The 21,553-nt window shown below is 31.8% G+C and overlaps 2 protein-coding genes across 2 annotated transcripts in view; both read right to left on the bottom strand.

Annotated features, from left to right (window-relative positions):
* Nucleotides 1-21,553, bottom strand: part of LOC111507183 (protein croquemort) — a 184,680-nt gene that overhangs the window by 44,753 nt on the left and 118,374 nt on the right. The window lies entirely within an intron of this gene.
* LOC111507184 (WD repeat-containing protein 26) lies at nucleotides 568-20,290 on the bottom strand. The gene is made up of 10 exons (XM_023162465.2): nucleotides 19,646-20,290; nucleotides 16,725-16,881; nucleotides 14,373-14,557; nucleotides 10,455-10,689; nucleotides 7,958-8,117; nucleotides 7,667-7,842; nucleotides 4,953-5,131; nucleotides 4,049-4,265; nucleotides 2,217-2,388; nucleotides 568-2,161 (listed from the first exon to the last, which is right to left on the bottom strand). Exons 1-10 carry the CDS (start codon nucleotides 19,822-19,824, stop codon nucleotides 2,112-2,114), a joined length of 1,710 nt encoding a protein of 569 aa, XP_023018233.2. The 5' UTR covers nucleotides 19,825-20,290; the 3' UTR covers nucleotides 568-2,111.

Raw genomic sequence — 21,553 nt, 5'->3', positions numbered from 1 at the left:
AGCTTTTGAAAATGGTTACTGTCGAGTTAATCATTCAACATTTTCCTTTAGTTCGATATTATAATTATAAAATCAAGATGTCGCTCTCTCCTTGCGACCCCATGGTTGCTAACTGCGGTAAAATAATAATAAATAACCTATCTTTAAGTTAGCAAATGTCATTATTTTACCGCAGTTGGCAACCATGGGGTCGCATTACTTAATAAGGCTAATTGGAATGAGAAATGAAAATTGCACACCTACAAATCCACAAAAAATGTAACAATGTCCTACTGTTTTCTGCAACTGTAAAATTCCGCCTTGCCTTGACGCGTGTCCCACTTAGCACCTTTCATTTTCTGATGATGCTCACTTGGTCATTGTAGGTACTTGGTTATTGTGGAAAACGATTTTCTTAAGTCTCATTTAAGACCAGAGATACTAAATTCTACTTACCAAATAAATAAATAAATAACTTAAATGAAATGTATAGTAAAGATTGCTATTTTCAATATATGTAGTTTGAAATTTTTAATAGTTTATGCACATATACTGAGCCTAAAATAAGGGTTAAAGGAAATAAATGCATTCACTTTGGTACTTTTGAAATTTATTAAATTAAAAATAGTTTTATTGCTACATTTCACACAATATACCATAATAGATATCCTACAAATCAACCTATATCGTTGCACACCCCTTTTATTTCGAAAAAACATGATATTATTGAATCTCTGAGAAAAATTATCACATATGTGACACTTTATGTTAATATATACCCTTAACATTAACTGTGTCTGAAGATTAGGGTTAGAGTAACAACCTCTTTGAAATCTCGAATAAATTTAATTCGAATTGTATGTGTTGTGGTCTAATATATTTTGCATTCACAACGATACACCATAACAATACTCTGACATCGACCAATATCTTTGAACTGGCACGAAATTATCTGTTTTCAATAAACTTTGAAAGATAAATCGAAAAATATATGAATTTAGGCTCAAGGGGTCATCTGTTCAAACTGTTCGTGATTTAAGGATTTTAGCCTGTCAAGTTTCGCCAAATGTCTGGCATCTTCAGAGAACTGTGTTATCGCTTCCAAGATTGGAGGTGGTGTTGCAACAGAGATTTTCTAGACATTTCTATCAGATATTGAAAATATCTTTTTCTATGTTGCTTGCAATTCAATACAATTCAATTCAAGTGCAATATTGAATAATCTGAAGAGACTGCAGCGTATATGCAGAACTCTATAGAAATATATGTTTTGATCCTAGTGCAATCATTTGTCAATGATTATACTTGAGAAGTTGATAATAAGAAATCTTGTATTCTTGGAAAATACAACATCAATACTATTCATAAGTCCACCATGAAAATACAGCATTTCCAGAAGTCAATAAAGGAAAAGCGAGATCCCAATGCAAATCCTGCATTCCATGTTTCTGACGCAAAGTATATATCTCAAAATCACTCAAAATGAATGGATCGAATTCAATGTGTCTAGCTTGGTGTGCCTCGTACTTGTACTTGGGAGTGATAAAACAGACAGACCTCAGAAGATGCCAGCCACTCGCACTAATGAAGGGCTAGCAAGAAAAGGTAACAGACGGCGGCTAAAAACCTAAACCCATAAACAATTTCAATAAAAAAAAATGTTGTTCGAAAACTAGCAAATGGTATTACCAATGATGTATAATTGAAATTGGACTAGAAAATAATGAAGAGATCGTTGAACAAAATAGCTATAACAGGTTACTTACTGAGATTTCATTAATCAAAACTTAAATATATAACATTCCCAAAAAAAAACATAGATTATATAAAAAATTACAAAAAAATTAACGCTAAATTTTGATTTGTTAAAAATCAATACCAACAAGATATATGATTGATTATAATTCCCGTATGTAAAATAAATTAATTACAATATGCTCAAACTCCATTACTTGAGGTACTTCAAGTTATTATTCTATCAGAAATACCCCTATGGCTGAAATCAGAACTGTTCAGTCACATTTCGCAACTAGGATAGCCTATTTAACGCTTTTACTCTTTCGATACAATGATAATCAGAAAATCATGCTAATATGATAGGTGTCAGTCTTTTGTTTTTACATATATCTGTACTATGAAACCATATCGTTCCAAGTGCCATTCTCACCATTACTTGAAGACACTATAACAAATTACAAATATATAACAAATGCCATCTTCACAATCTCAGCTGGTACCTGTTGGTTTAGGCATTTTGTCCTTTGGTCCCCAGACTCTTATCGTATGGTCATCAGAAACGGAGACCAGCATATTGTGGTAGACGGGATTCCATGCAACACAATTTACAGTTTTAGCATGGCCTTGCAGAATGGCTAGCGGTTGTTCGTTTCTTATGTTCCATACGTACACCTTGAAAGAAAAAATATGCAAATCATATTAAATACAATAGTTGATTAGGTAAAATGAGGACATACTACAAAGTAAAATGATAGTTCAGATTCGTTGCATAATGCCTATTAACAAATTCAGCCAGGAGAGGTCCAAATCATGTTGAACAAGTTTTCAAGGAAGGTTAATGAATTTTCCGAAGTTCTTCAAAATTGCTCTTTCATGACTTTCATAACTGCGTGAAAGATTTTTACTTACATTTAGTAAATTTCAATTTCATATTTAGTTGACCATTACATTTATTTTTATTTATTTGATACAAAACATCCACACAGAAATTATACTGGTATGAAGAAGTTGATAAAAATGTTCAAGTGAAAACTGATAACAACTTTTGATAATAAGGAAATATAAATAATTATAATTTGATGATCATAATCGAACTAAAAAAAAGTCTTTGATATATATAAACTGTTTTGGATTTCTTAATTTTTCAGGTAATTTAATAAAAACTTCTAAACAATTTGAAATTGGAATATTTTTTACTTTGGTAGTATGTATAACATCAAGATGAAAATTATTGAAACTTTTTTCAGAATAATTAGCATGCAATTTAGAATTTTTTAATAATTGATCATTACTTTTCTGAAGATTCTTAGTATCAAATGATTCAAAGTCATATTATTAATCATTTTGAATGATTCCAAAGATGAAATATCCCATGGTTTATTAAATACTACTTTTATAGATTTATCAAATGAACGATAAACTATATTTCTTTGCCTTTTAGTGAAGGATGACCAAATTGTAACGATATATCTAATTCGATAGAGAATATGAGCATTATAAAATAGAATTTGTGTATCTAAACAATGTATTCTTCTGATTACTTCCACTTATGGTTCAATCAATTTTTTTTAAATATTCATCAATTATTAGACCTAAATATTCATGTTTTTCAACTTGATTAATTTGTCCTTAATTTTATATTATATTGTTCATATTTGTGCTTGAAGATCATGAAAACGGTTTCTTCTGAGTTGATTGTTAAACTGAGGTCATTTAACCATATCTCAATCTTTTTCATATTGTTATTTATATTTATTTTCAATGAATTCTCATTTATTCTGAATAAAACAGTAAAAAGATCATCTGCAAATGAGAAGCGATCTCATCAACAGTTTTTTTGATGAAAACATGTTTTGTTTCAAGTAATCACTATTTATAATAATAACAAGTTTATTTTCCAGTGAAACAGCTGTCCATCATAATATAATAATTTTGACTTCTCAAGATATTCAAATAATCTTCAAAGTACTGACTTCTCGATAATTTTGAATGAAACTGGTAAAACCTAAATCGTTCTATGATTTATCATTTGGTATTTTTTCTCATTCTGAATAATGATTTTGATTTGGCAATTTGGTATCAAACCCGGTGAAAAAGAAATACTATCAGTTTATTAAAAGTTGTGATAATTCTGATTTAACTTTTACAACAATTTTATGGTAACTCTGCCGAATCCAACATACGAGTACTAATTATTTCTTCTGAACTTTGTTATTCTGGTGAATAATTCTTCAATAACAATATTTTTGGGGCTTAGAAATTGTATTTCTGAGTGAAACAATGAGATACTGTGAATTCCATCACTAAAATGCGATTTTATAAATATATTCACCTTATAATCTTCGCTACCACTGGCAATGAAATCGTGATTGGACCCGCCAAAAGTAGAATGAATGGTAAAATGTCCCTGAGTAACTCCTTGATATCGTCTAACTAAACATTTATCGTTCAAATCCCACAGATGGACCCCTTGTGTAGCCACATTCAGAAGGGCTAGGTTGTCGTTTTTGTGGACAGTAAAAGACATAATGGGATGGTCTTCTTGTAAACTAGAAAAATAAGAAGGTAAATCTGAAGTTTTCAGCAGTCATCAGAATCAATTACTAGCTTACAAGGTTTAAGATCATCTGTAAATAATACACTAGAATATTTCATTGTATTATACAAGTTACCAATACACAAATAATGGACCAAGAAGCGATCCTTTTGAAGCTTCTGATATAAACCTTAATGGGACAGAAATTCAGTACAATTTCAATTTGTGTTCCATATAGCACACCAGATAATCTGGAAACTCAAAATCCTCTCATTGGTTGGAGTTGATTAATCATTAGTGAAACCTTGACGACCATTAAAAAGATATTTGAAGTGTCAGCGTAAATGAGTTTTTAACAACTTAGGTATGACATACAATATTGAAATTTCTTGATGTCTTGATGTCACATAATTATTCCGTCATTTTTTTGAAAATTCAGATAATTATACTGAACAGTTGAATATTATCTGAAGCACAACACTTAACTTAAAAGAACATTTTTATAAATAATGTCTGAGCCAAAGAATCTGGTTCAGAACTTAGCTTAGCTTTATATAAACAAATGCCATTGAATATGTCGCCCAGGTCAAGCATTATTTTAGGGATGTTATCTGTAGTGGAACCCTACGCTTTGTTGAAAGTTGTGTGTCACTATAACTACTTTAGGATTGAAGATATAATTAAATGCAAGAAAACTCACATATGTTGATCGGAAACCTCTTCGAAGACATATGACCTGATTCTGTGATGAGCATCAGATGCCAAAACTGTTTTTCCATCTTTTCGATACCACAGACCGTGTATTCGGACTCCTTCCCACGAATCCAGAATGTTTCCTTCTAAATCGCACTGATAGAAATGTCCTCTGATACCTCCAACCTTTAGATAATGAAAGAATCAATGAAATACAAATGAGAAACAATATTTTATATCTACAATACAAATCCTAAATTATGTTTTCATGATAGTTCTGATATGCACTTTTTGGTATGTCGAGCTCTGTAAGCGATTCGGTTTTTATCTCCTCAATCGTTGCAAAACGCCATTTTTTCATGAGTCTCTTCAATCTTGGAAAAAGGAAAAAAGTCGCAGGGGGCCAATTCTGGTAAATACGGTGGCTGAAGCATGATTAAGGTGTTGTTTTTGGCCAAAAAAGTACGAACAAGCAATGCTGGTGCATTATCGTGATGCAAAAGCCATGAACTGTTTTTCCACAATACTGGACGTTGTTTTCGTAATGCTTCTTGTAAGAAGTGCATATCTCAAGCTAATACTATTTATTGAACGTATGACCATGTGGCAAGAACCATTCGTCACCAGTTATGACCCTCTTCAGCAAATCTAGATCGCCGTTGACGTTATTCAACAATTCCTGAGCTGCTTATGCGACGGTTTTTTGGTCAAAATTCAACAATTTTTGAATGATATTCGCTGCCAGACGCTTCGTGCTCAAAATTTTCAAAAAAATTGCATGGCATGAGCCAACCGATATGTCGACAGTCTCAGCAACTTCTCTTATAGTGATTCGACGATTCTCCGTAACAATTTTCTTCACTTTCTCAACATTTTCATTATTGTTGATGAGCTGGGGCTTCCAGGGCGAGAGTTGTCATTCACATCTTCTCGGCCTTCTGTGAAAAGCGTGTACCACTTGTAAACATTTTTCTCCCAGAGTACAATCACCGTACGCCACTGTCGACTCACTTTCTGAACTCAACTGCCCTCTTGGGTCGAGAGGCCGGCTTATATAGTGTAACGGTTCTTTCCAAACTTCTGTAGTCGTTTCGGTACTCAACTAGAGTTTTACCGGCGGTTTTCGACTGCATTCCATTTGCGGTGATGTCATGTGTTGGTTCCCTGGCCGACATATCGGTCAGGGGCGACTTCAGATTCGTTACAATATGTTCGAGACAAGTGAACTAACAAAAAAAATTTTAAAAATCGCTAATCTAATGTATGCAGCCCACGAAATTTGAACAGTCACTTCATTTTTTTGAACAGATCTTGTATGGCTCTAAAACTCATCTTCTAGTTGATGATGTTACTGTAAAAATTATTTTGAAATGGTGGCTGTCAGCTTAGTTTATTATCATTTGTTTTACAAAAAATGGTATACACACTTGAGGAGCGAATTGAATTAGTGGGTTTGTATAAGAAAAGGGAATGCAAGGGTCAGTGTTCTTGTTCTCAATGAGAATCATCCAAGCAGGAATGTAAAACATAACTGGTAACGTTAATAACCGACAACATGACCTTTCAGGAATAGTCAGTAAAGATTACATTAATATTGGAGTACCTATTTTGTTTAGAATGTTAAGTTTGTTGGTGAGAGGCATTAAATTTTGTGTACAAGCTATTCAAAAAAGGTCGTGAAGATGTAAATGACGACGCTCGACCTGGAATCCCCAGCACATCAACAATTGATGAACATGTTGAGAAAGTGAAGAAAATTGTTATGGAGAATCGTTAAAAGGGTTATAACTGGTAACGAATCGTGGGTATATGGTTATGACATCGAAACCAAAGTGCAGTAGTCCCAATGGAAGAACCTAGGAAAGCCAAGATAAAAAAAGCACGCCAAAGTTGATGAAGGTCAAGGTTTTTGCTCTCTGTTTTTTTCGATTAACGTGGCATAGTGTACCAGGAGATCTTGCCACATGGTCGTAATTTTTGGCCAAAATCAACACTGTAATCATGCCCCAGCCACCGTATTCACCCGATTTGACCCCCTGCGACTTTTTCCTGTCCCCAAGATTGAGGGGACCCATGAGAAGATAAACTCAATCGTTACAAAACGCCGTCCTTTCATGGGTCCCTTCAATCTTGAGAACAGGAAAAAGTCGCAGAGAGAGCTCAGGGGCATACCAAAAAGTGCATATCAGAACTGCTGGCACAAGTGTATCATATCTGAAGGAGTCTATTTTGAAGGAGACCAAATAAAAATTGTTGAATAGATATTTTTTGAGAAAAATTAAAGTTCACTTGATTTTTTGAGCAGACATCATAGGTCAGACTTTGCCTGTTGTTTATGAACGACGACTAATGGCACCATCAACAACCTCTGAAAAAGTGTTTTGATTTGACTCGAAATCTATTGAACTTTAAGTAGGAATTTTGTAAGCAAAAAATGTTTGCAAGTGAATATTAAGATTTTAGTGAATTTCACCAAACAACAAAATTGAATAAAATTTAGTTCATCAGTATGTGTTAATTATTTTCCTTTGTATTTTTATATCAACCTCCATCATAAAATATTTTTTGTTATAGGTTAATAATTGTAATTCTCAAGTTTAATCATCAATAGAGAGTTATCAGTATATTGGTTATTTATATAAAAATATACATGCTAATATTTTTATATATTAGAGTAACCTAATCAAATAAATAAATTCTTCAAAAAAACTATATACTTACAACAAATTTACTTCCGTCTTTATTCCAAGCACAACAAGTGAGGGCATCTTCTGCCGACTGATTTACTTTCAGAAAATTTTCAGTTTCTATGTTCCACAGCCAAATCTCGGGAGTCTCATCAGGACCGCACACAATCATGTGAATGGAATCGGGATTCCAAGATATGTAAGCAGCTCCTAATGCCAAAATCAATTTTGTAATAACTCTTTTCATTTCCATATATTAATTTCATTCAGGCCCGAACTGACACTTATTTAAAAAAAATGTATTTCTTACACATTCTGAACTTACCAGGATTGTGCCCTTCTAGCACCTTCTTTAGAGAAATAGTACATGTTTCGGGATTAACATCCCATATGATAACATTTTGATCTTTCGATCCAGTGGCAAGTTTTTTGCCATCTGGAGAAAACTGGCAAAACCAAACTTCATCACAGTGATCATGTAATATCTGGAAAAAATATCGGCATGTGATGGAATTGGTCAATATCTTTATTGTGAGATTTTCACAAAACATTTTACAAAATTGCAACATGTGTTTTACTATACAATAGCTTCTTCTCTACAGACCCAAACATGCTATTGTTTGGTTAAACACGTTGTCGGTGTAGTTTCATAAACTATTCTGTGAAAATTTCACGGTAAGGTAGTATTAAGTATATGAATGAATCTTTATTTAATAGGAAACTTATCCTGATATACATACAATTGAAAAATAAAATCAATAACAAAAGAACACATATCAACATGTACATAGGCCTGTAAACATTAATCAATATATAACGGTAATATTGGATCAAATATTAGTGATTAGATGTTATATGCAACAATACGAGTTTTAAATTCATTAATTGTTTTGCACCTTTTATGTGATTAAGTAGTTCATTGTATTCTTTCAAACCCTCATTAAATAATGATTTCATTGACTTAGTAAGACTGTCTTTTGGTAAGTAAAATTGTTGTCCTGTATTTCCTCTTGTTTGATGATTATGAATTTGAGATTTAAAGACAATAAAATCATTAAAGTATTCTGGCATCAACTTATTCAAGACTTTAAAAATGAAAATCATAGATATCAAGTATAATCTCTATGACATCGATAACCATTTCAATGAGTCCACCATGAAAATAATATTTGTATATCGGTTACACCAGATTATAAGCATTCCTCGATTCTGCAATTTCTGTAGACTTGAAATTTTGTTAGCATCAAAGGAATATAATATACTTCCACAGAAATCAAAGTGAGGTTGAATAAATGTATTACAAAAGGTTAACCTAGAATATAAAGATAGCTCAGATGACACTCTAATAAAGAAATATATCTTTTATGATTTTTTTCTGTAAATATAATTAAAATGGACATTGAAAGGGTGTCATCTAGCATGAAACCCAAATACTTATCTCATTAACAAATGTGATTTTTTCACCATTTATTGAAGTCTTTATTGGTCCATATTAACATATTTTATCTTATGTGGTGTACATAATAGCACTGCTTTAGTTTTATTTATATCAAGTTTATTGTTATTTAGATAGGAATGAATTGTTGCCAGTGAGTTGTTCATTTTGTTGCTAGCACTATCCAAATTAGTACATTAAATGGATAAGAAACAGGTTCCTAAAGTCACAGGAATGGAAAAGATGCATGTCGTTTACATACAACAAGAACAATAATGGTCCCAATACATCACCTATTACTTTATATAAATGGTATTAAGGATGAGATAGATAAAGGTCAAATTGATCTCTTTGCTGATCATACAATCTAATATATAAAAATGGATGTTTGTTGGTTGGTTGGTAAGTGATAAACTTCTACATCGCTCAACCGATCGTGATGAAACTTGACATGTATAAGTAATTTTTCATAGAGAAGGTATTTAGGCTATCAATTTTTCTGTAACTCACCACTAGATGGCGCTGTAGAACAATTTTTGAAATCATTCACATGATTTCTACTTTGCACTTACATGGAACACTGTCACCCTCACTGGTATACACCGATGAAGACACTTGCCCCAAGGCTCTTCAGTACCAAATTGGATAACTGATAACTGAAAAGCCTTGGGGCAAGTGTCTTAAGGCGAAACATTGGTATATACCAGTGAGGGTGACAGTGTTCCATGAAAGTGTAATTTATTACCATTCATTTAAAGTAGAACTCATGTGAATGATATCTGATTTTTATTCCACAACGAATGTTTGAAATACAAACTGAGTAGAGAAAAGTATCTTCTTATAATTCAGTGTTCATATAGAAGTATTTGTTTCGAAAGAATTTTTTTCCTTCGTGTAATTCAATGTTTATATGAAAGTAGCTGTTTCAGGAGGACTTTCTTTCAGTTTGTGTCTGAAAGTTACTTCTTTGCATGATTTACACATCCATGTATAGAGTTACTTATTTTAAAATTGATTAATTCCTTCCTTTCCTTGGAAGATTCCCTCATCCTTGTTTTTTGTGTCAAGATGGAGTAGTAGAAAGCCAAAAACTTTCTTTCTCAAAAAAATTAATCACTCCTAAAAATATAACCCTTTCAATTCAAATAAGTGATAATATTATATATACTATAATAGTAATCCTAACATTTTAAAATCAAATGGTATCAAGCCAAAATTCGTGATACTTAGTAATAAAACAGCTTATCTTGAACTTCAAAGCAAGCTATTGAGTAACCAGATTGACAATGTAGAAATAAAAAACATGAACCGATGAAATTATTGGTATTTTAATTGATTGTGAATTGGCATCCAAAGAATATGTAAAAGAGAGAAACTTTTTGCTCACCTGTATTGTGAACAAAGGGAATGAAGATTTGGGGCAACTGTGGTCGACCAATAGGGTGTCATTAGGTAAAGCAGCTCCTTCGGAAGTAATGTGATGTGTACAACGAAGAACCTGCAGCTCGAGGGCTTGATTAAGCAATTCCTGGAGCCTGTTCGGCGGTAACATTATGGAAGGGGGAAGATACGATTGTACTTTATTCATCAAAATCGTACGGGATCGGACACCTTTGCCTTGCCTATAACAAAAATAATAATCGATCCAAGCTGCAAAAACAGTTAGAGACGTTGACATAGTTCTGCCATGTATAAGGTTATAACTTGCTATTTTCAGTATTCTCTCGGTTACACCCTTCAGAAAATTTGAGTTTTTTATTCGAATCAAAATTGTTCAACCTTTTAGGCATTTTATTCAATGGATGATTTCTTATTTTGCAAAAATGGTGAAACAACCAGAAATACGTACAGTAGCCAGGTTATTTACAAACAGTAAAAAAAGTATGGGTCCTAATTGATTGATTGATTGATTATATGTTTATTGTTTAAGAATAAAATTCTTGTTACAAACACAATGTCATAAATAGATATCAATATAAACATGAAGTATAAGACGTAAAGTATAAGAGTATAAAATATAAATGATTAAAATAAAATATAAACTATATATACATACATCGATCCTTGGGACACTACTGTTTTCACATTCTTTGTACTTGAATAACCAGTTTTAACAAATTGTCTACGTTCTGTAAGGTAGGATTCAAACCATTTCAGGCAGTTTCCATAATAAAGTAGCTTCCGCAGCAGTATTCTGTGGTTAACACAATCAAATCCTTTTGACAAGTCACAGAATACTGCCGCAGTCGCTTCACCATCATTCAAGTTGCTGTATGCTTTATGAATAAAATTAAATATTGCATCATTAGTGCTTTTGTTTTCCTGAAACCCAAATTGATGAGGAGTGATTACTTTATTTATATTTGAATGGTCATTAAGTTTTATTTTAAATAATTTCTCAATCAACTTTGCAAGAGTTGGTTCTAAATATATTGGTCTTAGGTTTGATGGATCATTAGGATCACCCCCCTTAGGCAAAGGTATGATCATTGATGTTTTAAGAAATTGTGGAAAAACTCCACGCCTGAAAGTATCGTTTATGAGTTGAACAAGAACCTGCAGAGCAAAATCTGGTAAGTTTTCAAATATTCTGATAGACAAATTGTCAGTTCCAGATGTTTTTTTTTTATTTTTCCAATTAATGATGATTTTTTTCAGTTCTCTTATATCGGTGTTATAAAAAATACATGGTTTGTTTATTGATACTGTTTGAAGGTACATTAATGGATCTTGTATAGGTTTCAAGCTCTCAGTTAATTTCTCAACCATGAAGCAGTAAAAGTCATTTATAGTGTCAGGAAGCAGGGAGATATGTGGAAATTTTTGGTTATTGTTCATTCCCTCAATTCATTGACAATATTCCGTGTTTCTTTCACTTTATTAGTAGCAGTATTCATTCTGTCTTTGTAATATATACCTATTGCATTACGTATTACTCCTCTATAGATTTTTCTGTACTTATCGAAATATGTTTCATTAGTTATTATTTATACATTTATGTCACCACTTTTTAAATATAGCTGATTTCATTTTACATTTTCAATACATTATTTTAAATATTTTTATACAGTTTATATGGTATATTTCAATCACTTGAAATGTAGATGAATATCCGTTTTTTTGGTAGATATTGCTATCTTCCCAATAAAACATTAAATATTCATTATTACCAGGTTTACATGGAGATAAATATAATAAAGGTTATGTATTTTTTGACCTTAAATCATTTATGATATTTAGTATAAACTTCAGTGTTCCACACTTCTTGCTTCTATCGTCTTGTATGAATATATTCTAAAAACAATTTTTCAAGTCTTTACAATAAAATGAAGTAATGAAATACTAATCTAGTATGATTGAAACAATCATCAATCTATGATGGAAATTAATAAAAGAAAATACATGGCGTTGAGATGAAAGGTCAAACTCTTATTTGAGAAGATTCCTTGTAAAAACAGTATCACTAAAATATCTTCAGGTTAAAATGTTTCAAAAGATCTAAATTCGAAGTTTACAAACTCAGAAATAAATAAATACAAGTGAATAGTAATACAATTTAGTTCTAGTAGTATACATTTTGCAGATTTTAATTAACGAAATTATTCAACTCCCAGTTAATGTTATTTGCTAATGACCTACAAGATATTACCAATTTGGAAAAAAAAAGTTTTTGGCTTTTTACTTCTCCATCTTAATAAAAAATGTTGAAAAACTTCCATAGGAAGAAAAATAGCGACTGAGTTAATGAGCACATACAGAACATAACCTCTAATGATTTCAGGCAATTAAGTTTTGTTTATCAAAAATATATCCTTTTCAATTCAAACTATATTATTTTTTTGTTGGCTCTGGACTAGAATATGGGTTTAAGGATACCCTAGAAAAAGTGCTAAAAAATTAACGACATGTCATTCCTACAAATCGGAACTGAATAAATTAGTACTGAACAGTACCTTCAAAAAAATCAACCATACTCGATTAATACAAAAACTAAAGCATATGGGAGTTTGTGGCAATTGCCTATTTTGGGTATAAAGTTTTCTCTCTAATCGGATACAGATAACTCGAGATAACAGATTTAAATTTTCTAGAAATTTAGTAAATCATCCGATGTGCCCCAAGGATCCCACTTGGGACTATTGTTGGTGAATGTTTTTTAATGGAACCCATCATATGCAAGCCACATCCAGTTCAGAGAAAATTTTCGAAAATGGTTTCGGTAAAATCCAGAATTAAAGTGCATCCGAGTTTCAAGGGGCAGCTAAATTCCGGGCGGTATATGTAGTTTCTGAAAACGTTTATATAAGCAAATATAGAAGCAAAATTCCATCTATATAAAATGCAGAATGAACAAGAATTAAATGAAGATGATCCTGACAGACTTACAGAGTTTTGTGAAATCAAGAGTCAATTATTGATTGGTGATAATAATTACCTCTACAATGTGTGCTTTTCTAATAAATCTTTTTATTTAAATGGACATGTGAACAGGCACAACTGCAGATACTGGAGTGACGTAAATCTCCATTGGCAAAGGGAAACTCATTCACAAACCCCCCAGAAATTGAATGTTTGTGCTGGCATTCTCGGAGACCATATTGTAGGACCATATTTTATTGATGGTAACCTCAACGGACAAATTTATCTTGAAATATATATGGCAATTTCACAGGGAGATGGTTTGGAAGACGAGGACCAATAGAATAGCCAGCGAGATCTCCTGATTTATCAGCATTAGACTTCTTTGTAAGGGGGTCATTTGAAATCCAAAGTTTATATTACACAGCCAAATTCTCTTGATGATCTACGCAAGAGAACTGATGTAGAGTGTCGTGCAGTGACTCCAGAAATGTTGAGAAATGTGCGAAGACATTTCGAAAATCGCTTATACTTCTGTATGGAAATGAATGGTTTACATTTTGAACCTTTCATAAGATGATTACATTTTAGGTGATGAAAAACAAAAATATCTTGACAAAACTTATTTTTCATTTAAACTTCAACAACACTTGATCGAACCTCAATTCCAGTACACAGATGTATTTGGGATTGAATTCCCTTCAAAATGATGTATCACACGTACAGTAGTCCCATTAAAAATTCTGAAGTAGGGGCTGCTAGGGATGAGGGGGTTGACAACACAATGATGATGTATTTGGTGAAAGTGTTTCCCCTTGAAATAAAAATGGACGGATCTGAGCGATTTTCATTCGCTGTTCGCAGATTAGTTTGGTGACAAGTTTCAGCTGGAACACTCTTTTGAAATATAAAAGAAACAAACTTTCTTCTATTGATATGTACTTACCAATTTGTGCGTTGCCGCAGTTCTTCCGTATTCGAACACATCATGTAACTAGACAGCTGATGTACCCTCGCAGTATTATGTTGCAGAGGAGTGAGTTCGTTTCTCAAAACATGCAAGGCATCGAGAACTCTGGCATCCTCCAAGTACTCCAAATACTTTTGTTCGAGTATTAAGAATTTCATCTCCTATAATTAATGATAATAATAGTTATTTATTTAAGTTGTCTTTGATCATACTTATGATATGAGACAGTATAGTGTGTCCCGCTTTCCATCAATTCACCCCCATATCTCTGGTGTTCAGAATGCAATTTTGAACATATTTATTTGAATCGTTGATGTATATTTTGTTTCTTAGGGGGTAATAAAAAAAAAAAATAAAATGTTTAAACTATGTTTTTCCGTTAACCAGCCGTGGCACCCCTACGAACGACAAACCTCAGAAGTCTAAACTTGTGAGAGCTGAGAACTAACGAGGTCTTATTTTTCATCGTGTGATTCCTTGAACCACCGACCAACACGGCGGTCGATTGAGTGACTGAACAAAGCACCCACTTCGAACCTACCGGCTACCGACGGACCGTGAAATATTCATGAAAATTATATTAGAAGTCAAAATGACCGAATTTTTTTTTCAAATTCTGATTCAGCATCGCCAAAAACCCTACATACGAAATAATCTTGAAAGAAAACAAATACTTTTTTCACACTATTAATAAAAAATGTATCACGTAGGCCACTGATTTTATTTATGCTATAAGTAAGAAGCGGTGAATTTATCAAAAAATATAGTGCAAGTTTCATTGAGAAAATGATCGATTTAGAAATTATAATTATTGTCATTTGAAGAAGACATGATTTTAACCTTTTCTCTCATTAATTTTCGTGTTCGTCCAAAATTATTTTGTACGTTGATTCTCAAAGCACGTTTCTGTCAAAATCCGGGAAGCATGTGCAGAATAACCCCATAACATAGTCAAATCAAATCAAATCAAAATCAATTTATTCATCACTGTAAACTCCAATACAATTGCAAGAAAAAAAAGAAAAACAATGTATAGAGTCTGTTGGACTTGTCAGAAAATAGGATTAGATTAAAATTATGAACATAATATATGTGTATACACACTTTAAATAATTAAACATAGGCCCAGCACATACATCTATACAAATATTATACATACTAAACATATAAATTCTACATATTTAAGAATTCTTCTGTGGAGTAAAATGCCATATTTAACAAATAGTCTGATAATAAAGATTTTATTTTCTTGAACTTTCTTATATGACCAAAAATGTCTATAACTTTATTATAGAATCTTATCTGTTGATAATGATTAGAACTTTGACCCACTGTCAGTCTAGAGAACGATTGATGAAGATGATTGCTATTCCTAGTGTTATAACCATGTATTTCATTATTTCTTACCAATTTCTTATTTGCCATATCTAATACTAACAAATATATATAAAGAGATGGTAGTGTCATGATGCCTAATTCAATAAAATAAGGCCTACACGATTCTCTGGGATGTATTCCTTTCATGCAACGTATCACCCTTTTTTGAAGAATGAAAGCATTATTTAAGTGTGCCGATGATCCCCAGAATATTATGCCATAAGATAATATTGACTGAACCAGCCCAAAATATGCCAATTTTTGTGTGATCATTTAGAATTTTCACTTTTTCTCTCAACTCACTGATTATTATGTCCTTTTGCTTTAATATATAGCTGAAAATCTTTGAGTCCAAATTTTTCTCACCATTCATGTTTCCAATAGCATCATGAAATGCTATGTCAACTACGTCGTTATTTGAATGAGTAGACAGTTTACATGTGCCGCATAAGAATACAAATTCACCTTTTGAAAAAGCATCAATTTCCGGCTGAGTTAGCCCACAACACTCTCTGTGAAACCACTGTTCCACATATCCTAGTTCCTTAGGATATGTAATTATGGAACAGTGAGAAATCTGGCCTAAGTAATCTCCTGAGTTTCCTTAACAAAAATAGTTGACTAAAAAGATTTCTCATTGGGTTATCAACTGCTGTTCATATTGAAAGAATTTTTTTGAGTTTTATCTTCATTTTGTGTCTAGTTTATTAGGTATTAACCATTCACTAACATTTGGCAAAATCACTCCCATTTTTCCTTGTACTATTCAATTAAATTTTTTTCCAAAGTACACTCACGGATATCATAACTTCAAGTGTGAAAGTGAATCGCTTCAAAGTTTATAAACTTTTGAAATTTGAATTAAAAAAACAAAAGATCCTTCTACCAATAAATTTCTTTCAATGTAGAATTGATGATTCACTTCAAGAAATAACAAGTATTTATACTTACCAATAGATTCGTGGATTGACCCAGCAACGGTCGTAACTCCTGCAAATCATGATCAGCTTTGGTCCAATCTCCGTCAAGTACATGCTGTTGGAACTTAGTTGCCGCAGGATGATCCAAGCAACATCCTGATTCATTAATCAGAGAATCACAGGTCCTTCTAAAAATGCATTGAAATATTTATACTTACATATATAAATGTTTACAGCTCTCATGAATCTGCTAATAATCTATGTATCTTTTATATCTATATAGTTTTTAAATCTGTTGAAAAGTTTAATGTCGATATTAACACTACTTTCATTAAAGGAATTTATGTATAACCTTGGTATATAATCACATCCTCACTAATGAAAGGTAGCCTGTATATATGAAAATAAAAATATATAACAAATTACCACAAACCTTGAAAAATGCTTATTGAAATTTGACGTATTTTCCTTGCCTTTTTGGCAACATGTTCTAAGTGTGTATGTGCTTTTGCATATTATACAAAGATTTTTGTTTGTTTTTAATGACAATGTCGCTTCAGGTGAAATATTTTTTCATTTTTATTTGATTTTTAGCACTACTGTTTGTCGATAAGTTTGGTTAAATTCCAGAGTTGAGAAAGATCTTGGTAAGCTTACTCGATCATTTTCTCCAAAAATTACCTCAACTTCTAATCCAAATCTCAACCAATATTATAAAGAGAAAACATTGATTATGTTGTAAGTTTGTTTATAGTGGATAATCTCAAAAATTTCTTGACCGATTTCAAACTTTAATTCACCCATGCTAGAATATCAGTAAGTAACAAAGGTTGTGATTTCTTTTCAAAAAAATAGAGATAACTATGAAATTTCAATAATGCAATCCAAGGTCGTTCCCTGCCAGACGGGATCGATAGTAGTTAATATTGCTTTAATTTTATAGTGAAAATCATACAATAAACTGTATTGCCCAGTTTTCTAATTCAACTAACTTGGATCTAAGCAAAATTGACTACTATAAATTTATAGTGAAAATCTTACAATAAACTGTACTGACTAGTTTTTTAATACGGATTTTCATCAAGAATCGGCCAATTCTATTCAATTAGTTGAATTAGAGCTCTTGTCAGAAAGTTGACAAACATCTACTTGAAAATTTTGTGACCATTATCAGTTAATGGAAATAACTTCACTATAAATATTGTCCCAACATCTAATCAAGAAATTAAAGAGTCTAGAATAGATGGTGACCTACAGTAGGTTTTAATGCCGATAGTCTATTGGATAAATATCCGGATTTTGTTTGAAAGTGGTTGACAATGTTTCATGGTGAATTTTACTAGTACGGACATCCATTGTCTAATACTAATATGATTCCAATATGATTCGAAACCTATGAAAGAATGAATTAAAATTAGAATATTAGACAGTAGAAGTCCAAACTAGTAAAAATCTCTGGAGATTGTGAAAAATGTTTAAGTGTTCAAAAAACAATTTTCAGTTAAAACATGAATATCACCACCAAAAAAAAAAAAGAGTTCATGTACAATTCCATGTAATATTTATATGGACCGTTTTGAGAAATCTTTGGAAATTTATTTTGAGATGTTGATATTTTCACTGTGTGGAGTCATGACCTGGATACATTTTTAGATCATAACAACAAACAAAAATTCACAATAAAACGCAATCAGCAATTGCAAAGCAACGGTAAACTTGACAAAATGAATGTGAGGAGGTTAAAGAAATCACATTCATGTGCATCAAAATACAATCCATAACAACTGTGATCTAACTAAAAAAAATGGACCATACCATAACTGCAAGAACTTACTCTTCTTAAACTCTATACTTCACGAAAATTAATATACACATCAGTTTTTGAAAAGAACTACAAGGAAGAATTAAGACTACAGTTTCCGGCACTGATGTGTGTCAAATCTGATAGATTAAGGATGTTCAATAAATATTGTTATTTGTCTTTTGTTTCCTAATTATCGCACATGGCTGCTACTGTTGAGAAACTATAAATTCGAAGGGAAAATAAGTAAAAATTGAGGTGAGAAATAAAATGCTCCTAAGATTAGAGGATTTGCGTATGTCTTCCAAAATAATTTGAATAAAAAATAATTGGTCATTGATTATTGCAATTGAGAACTTGAAAGGGATCATTTAACCAATATATAAGTTACCAGCCTTATTTTTCAATCATTTTTTGGGAGCTATCTTAGAAATTTATACTGTTTTCTTCATTTGGAGAAAACTGTTCTTACCAGTGATTTATTTATACTATTGTACTATTCTTATTTTACACCATTTCTGGCATATATTCAATATAATTTGTTAATATTCATTTTGTCTTTAGGTTCTGGAAGGTTAAAAAAACACTTATCTTTGTTAGAACATTTCAAGAATGCAATGTAAACATTATGTTTTTTTTATCAACCTTAAAAAAAGTTGAAGATAGATATTCCAAGAGAAAAAAAATTTAAATATTGTCTGGAAAATTTTGCTAACAAGAATGGATTTGGTTAAGAAAGCCCAACATCTCCATTGTTATTTTTATTTGGATGAAACTGTTCTTACCACATAGTGAAACAACTTTTAGACTACATTCTATGGGTTATTATGGTTATGAAGGATAAATAACTGACAAATTCAGCACTAATTTCAAAAATGTAATATATACAGGACTTTTTTAATTTATGCTAAAATAGCTTTTGTTGTTTCTCATAAATAATTCTATAAATAGACTTCTCCTTCAATTCCATTGAAAAACAAAGGCAAAAAAATTCTAACAAAAATTGGGATTAATTTTAATAATTGAATGAAAAAGAGCGGAGACACAATGAAATTAACAATTTTTTTCATATGTTCCATAAGTAGGAATGAAATAAAAAAAATGGAACTAGACAATAGGGCTAAATAATTTAATGAATATTAGGAACTCACGTCAATCCTTCATTTTTGAGATACTGTCCTATAAGCTGCACGATTTCCTGATTCGTTTGTGTAAGAGCAACTCCATTATCAGCATTATCTGCGTCACCATGTCCATTCTCCGCAGCTCCATTGCTGCAAGAGGGTGTCCCATTTTGAACACATCCGTTGCTAGACTGCATCTTGTCCATTTGCGTGGTCCTTCGGGTCTTTTTACGCGGCGGAACTCCACCGTCGTCCCCCGATGAATCACTATCCAGACTTATTTTTAAAATTCGCTTGACCCGATTGCTTTCCAGATTTTATCTGTTTTCAAAATGACGAATTAGATTTCTTTGTTCTCACGGGAACATCTAAATTACGTCATAAGCAATGCAACGAGTATTTGATCATTAATATGGTTATTTGTGATACTTATAATATTAATATCGCATAGGAAATGTTTATATATTACACACACTTTTGAGAAATTGAAAAATATGTGTCATATCAAACAAACTACCCAACCCAAAAACAAACATCAGCTGAACTGTCGCGATCACCAAACAGCTGGGTAAGGAAAACAAAACAGAGAACACCAAAGAACTCAAAGAAGCACAAATGATGACAAAGGACAAGAAAGAGAAGAATAACACTTTTCCATCACACAAGAAATAGTTTGTTCTCAGATAACAGTAAACAAATGATTATCTTTTTTCTCTCTCTAAAAAATAGGATCCATCGTAAACTATAACTAATAACTAGGTATATTCCAATCCGAGGTTCAGTAAATGTACACAAAAGCATTCCTCTATTTGTTTCCATCAATCTGAAATACTTGTATTGTCTTTCATTTGGTTGAAAGTAGCTTCGGGTAGATTTTTTCTTCCAATTTGTATCTTGAAGAAACTTCTGTGTATGATCGAAACATATTTATTTTGACTTAATTTCTATCTTTCATTCTTTGGGAATTATATATTTTTTATTTTGAAAAGTATGAAGTGAAAACAATTTTCTACTACTCAACTGATTCGTTATATCTCAATTATGGACAGTAACCATTACATTATTACACTGTCACAAGCAAATATATAACTGTGTTCACTGGCAAATTACATTACTTCAGTTTCATACGAGCATTGTCATCACAGAAACCATTGATGAATCATATCTTTGGTGGAAACCTTTGGGACTGTCTTACTTGAATCGAGAGTTACCTTCTTGTCGATACTGATCAGTTAAACATAACAAGTTTTGTTCATGTTCTTTTGGAGATGTATTTAACATTATAACTCAAAAGAACACAATTCGTGGACAAAAAGTATTTTGTTCAAGTGATTTGAGATATTTTGGTAGACTCAAGTTCATATATTGGGAGGGGTTTCGAAATGTCAAAAAGTTTGGCCGCCACTTTTGTGATGCCATTGGAGGAAAATAGTGCTAAATTTGAATTGGCACGGTATACATGTAATAAGTTTTTTTTTTTATTTGATATATTTATAATCTTGAAGATGTTTGAAATAAAGATGAAGAAACTAGGTTGAAGATAAAAATTGAAAGTAATTGAAAAGACACGAAAACTTCTTCAATAATTCTATGGAAAGAAATTGCAACGTGCTTATATTTTTCTTTAAAAATTGATTATAGAAACCGCAAGTTTTCAACATTCAATGGAAAACTCTCTTCGTTCAATTATGCAGATTCTCTGTATGAATTCGAATGCACAATTCAATATAATAATAATAATAATAATGTTAAAATAAATTATTATTTTTGTGAATTTTCAATTATAATAAATACATTGAGGTCAAGCATCACTAAGTGACGAAGTAAACAGAAAAATATGCAAAGAAGTTCCAAATGAATTGTCTAAGAGTATCTCATTCAAAAAGTGACATCAGAAAATTTCATAAAAAACTATATTTAAATTGCGAAAGGAGT

The sequence above is a fragment of the Leptinotarsa decemlineata genome, unplaced genomic scaffold (genome assembly GCF_025532065.1).
Source record: "Leptinotarsa decemlineata unplaced genomic scaffold, Ldec_3_MD MMD2_tig00026314_RagTag_RagTag, whole genome shotgun sequence".
Lineage (NCBI taxonomy): Eukaryota > Metazoa > Arthropoda > Insecta > Coleoptera > Chrysomelidae > Leptinotarsa > Leptinotarsa decemlineata.
Note: the sequence above shows the minus strand (reverse complement) of the source record. Positions and strands in the feature narration are given on the sequence as shown.

What these genes read in the sequence shown, in the direction of transcription:
- LOC111507184 (XM_023162465.2), bottom strand. Translation starts at nt 19,824, where the DNA reads ATGGACAAGATGCAGTCTAGCAACGGATGTGTTCAAAATGGGACACCC. An exon ending in CTCAAAAATGAAGGATTGAC is followed by an intron (nt 16,882 to 19,645) that starts GTGAGTTCCTAA and finishes ATGCATTTTTAG; the next exon opens with AAGGACCTGTGATTCTCTGA. An exon ending in TCCCTTTGTTCACAATACAG is followed by an intron (nt 8,118 to 10,454) that starts GTGAGCAAAAAG and finishes TATTTTTTCCAG; the next exon opens with ATATTACATGATCACTGTGA.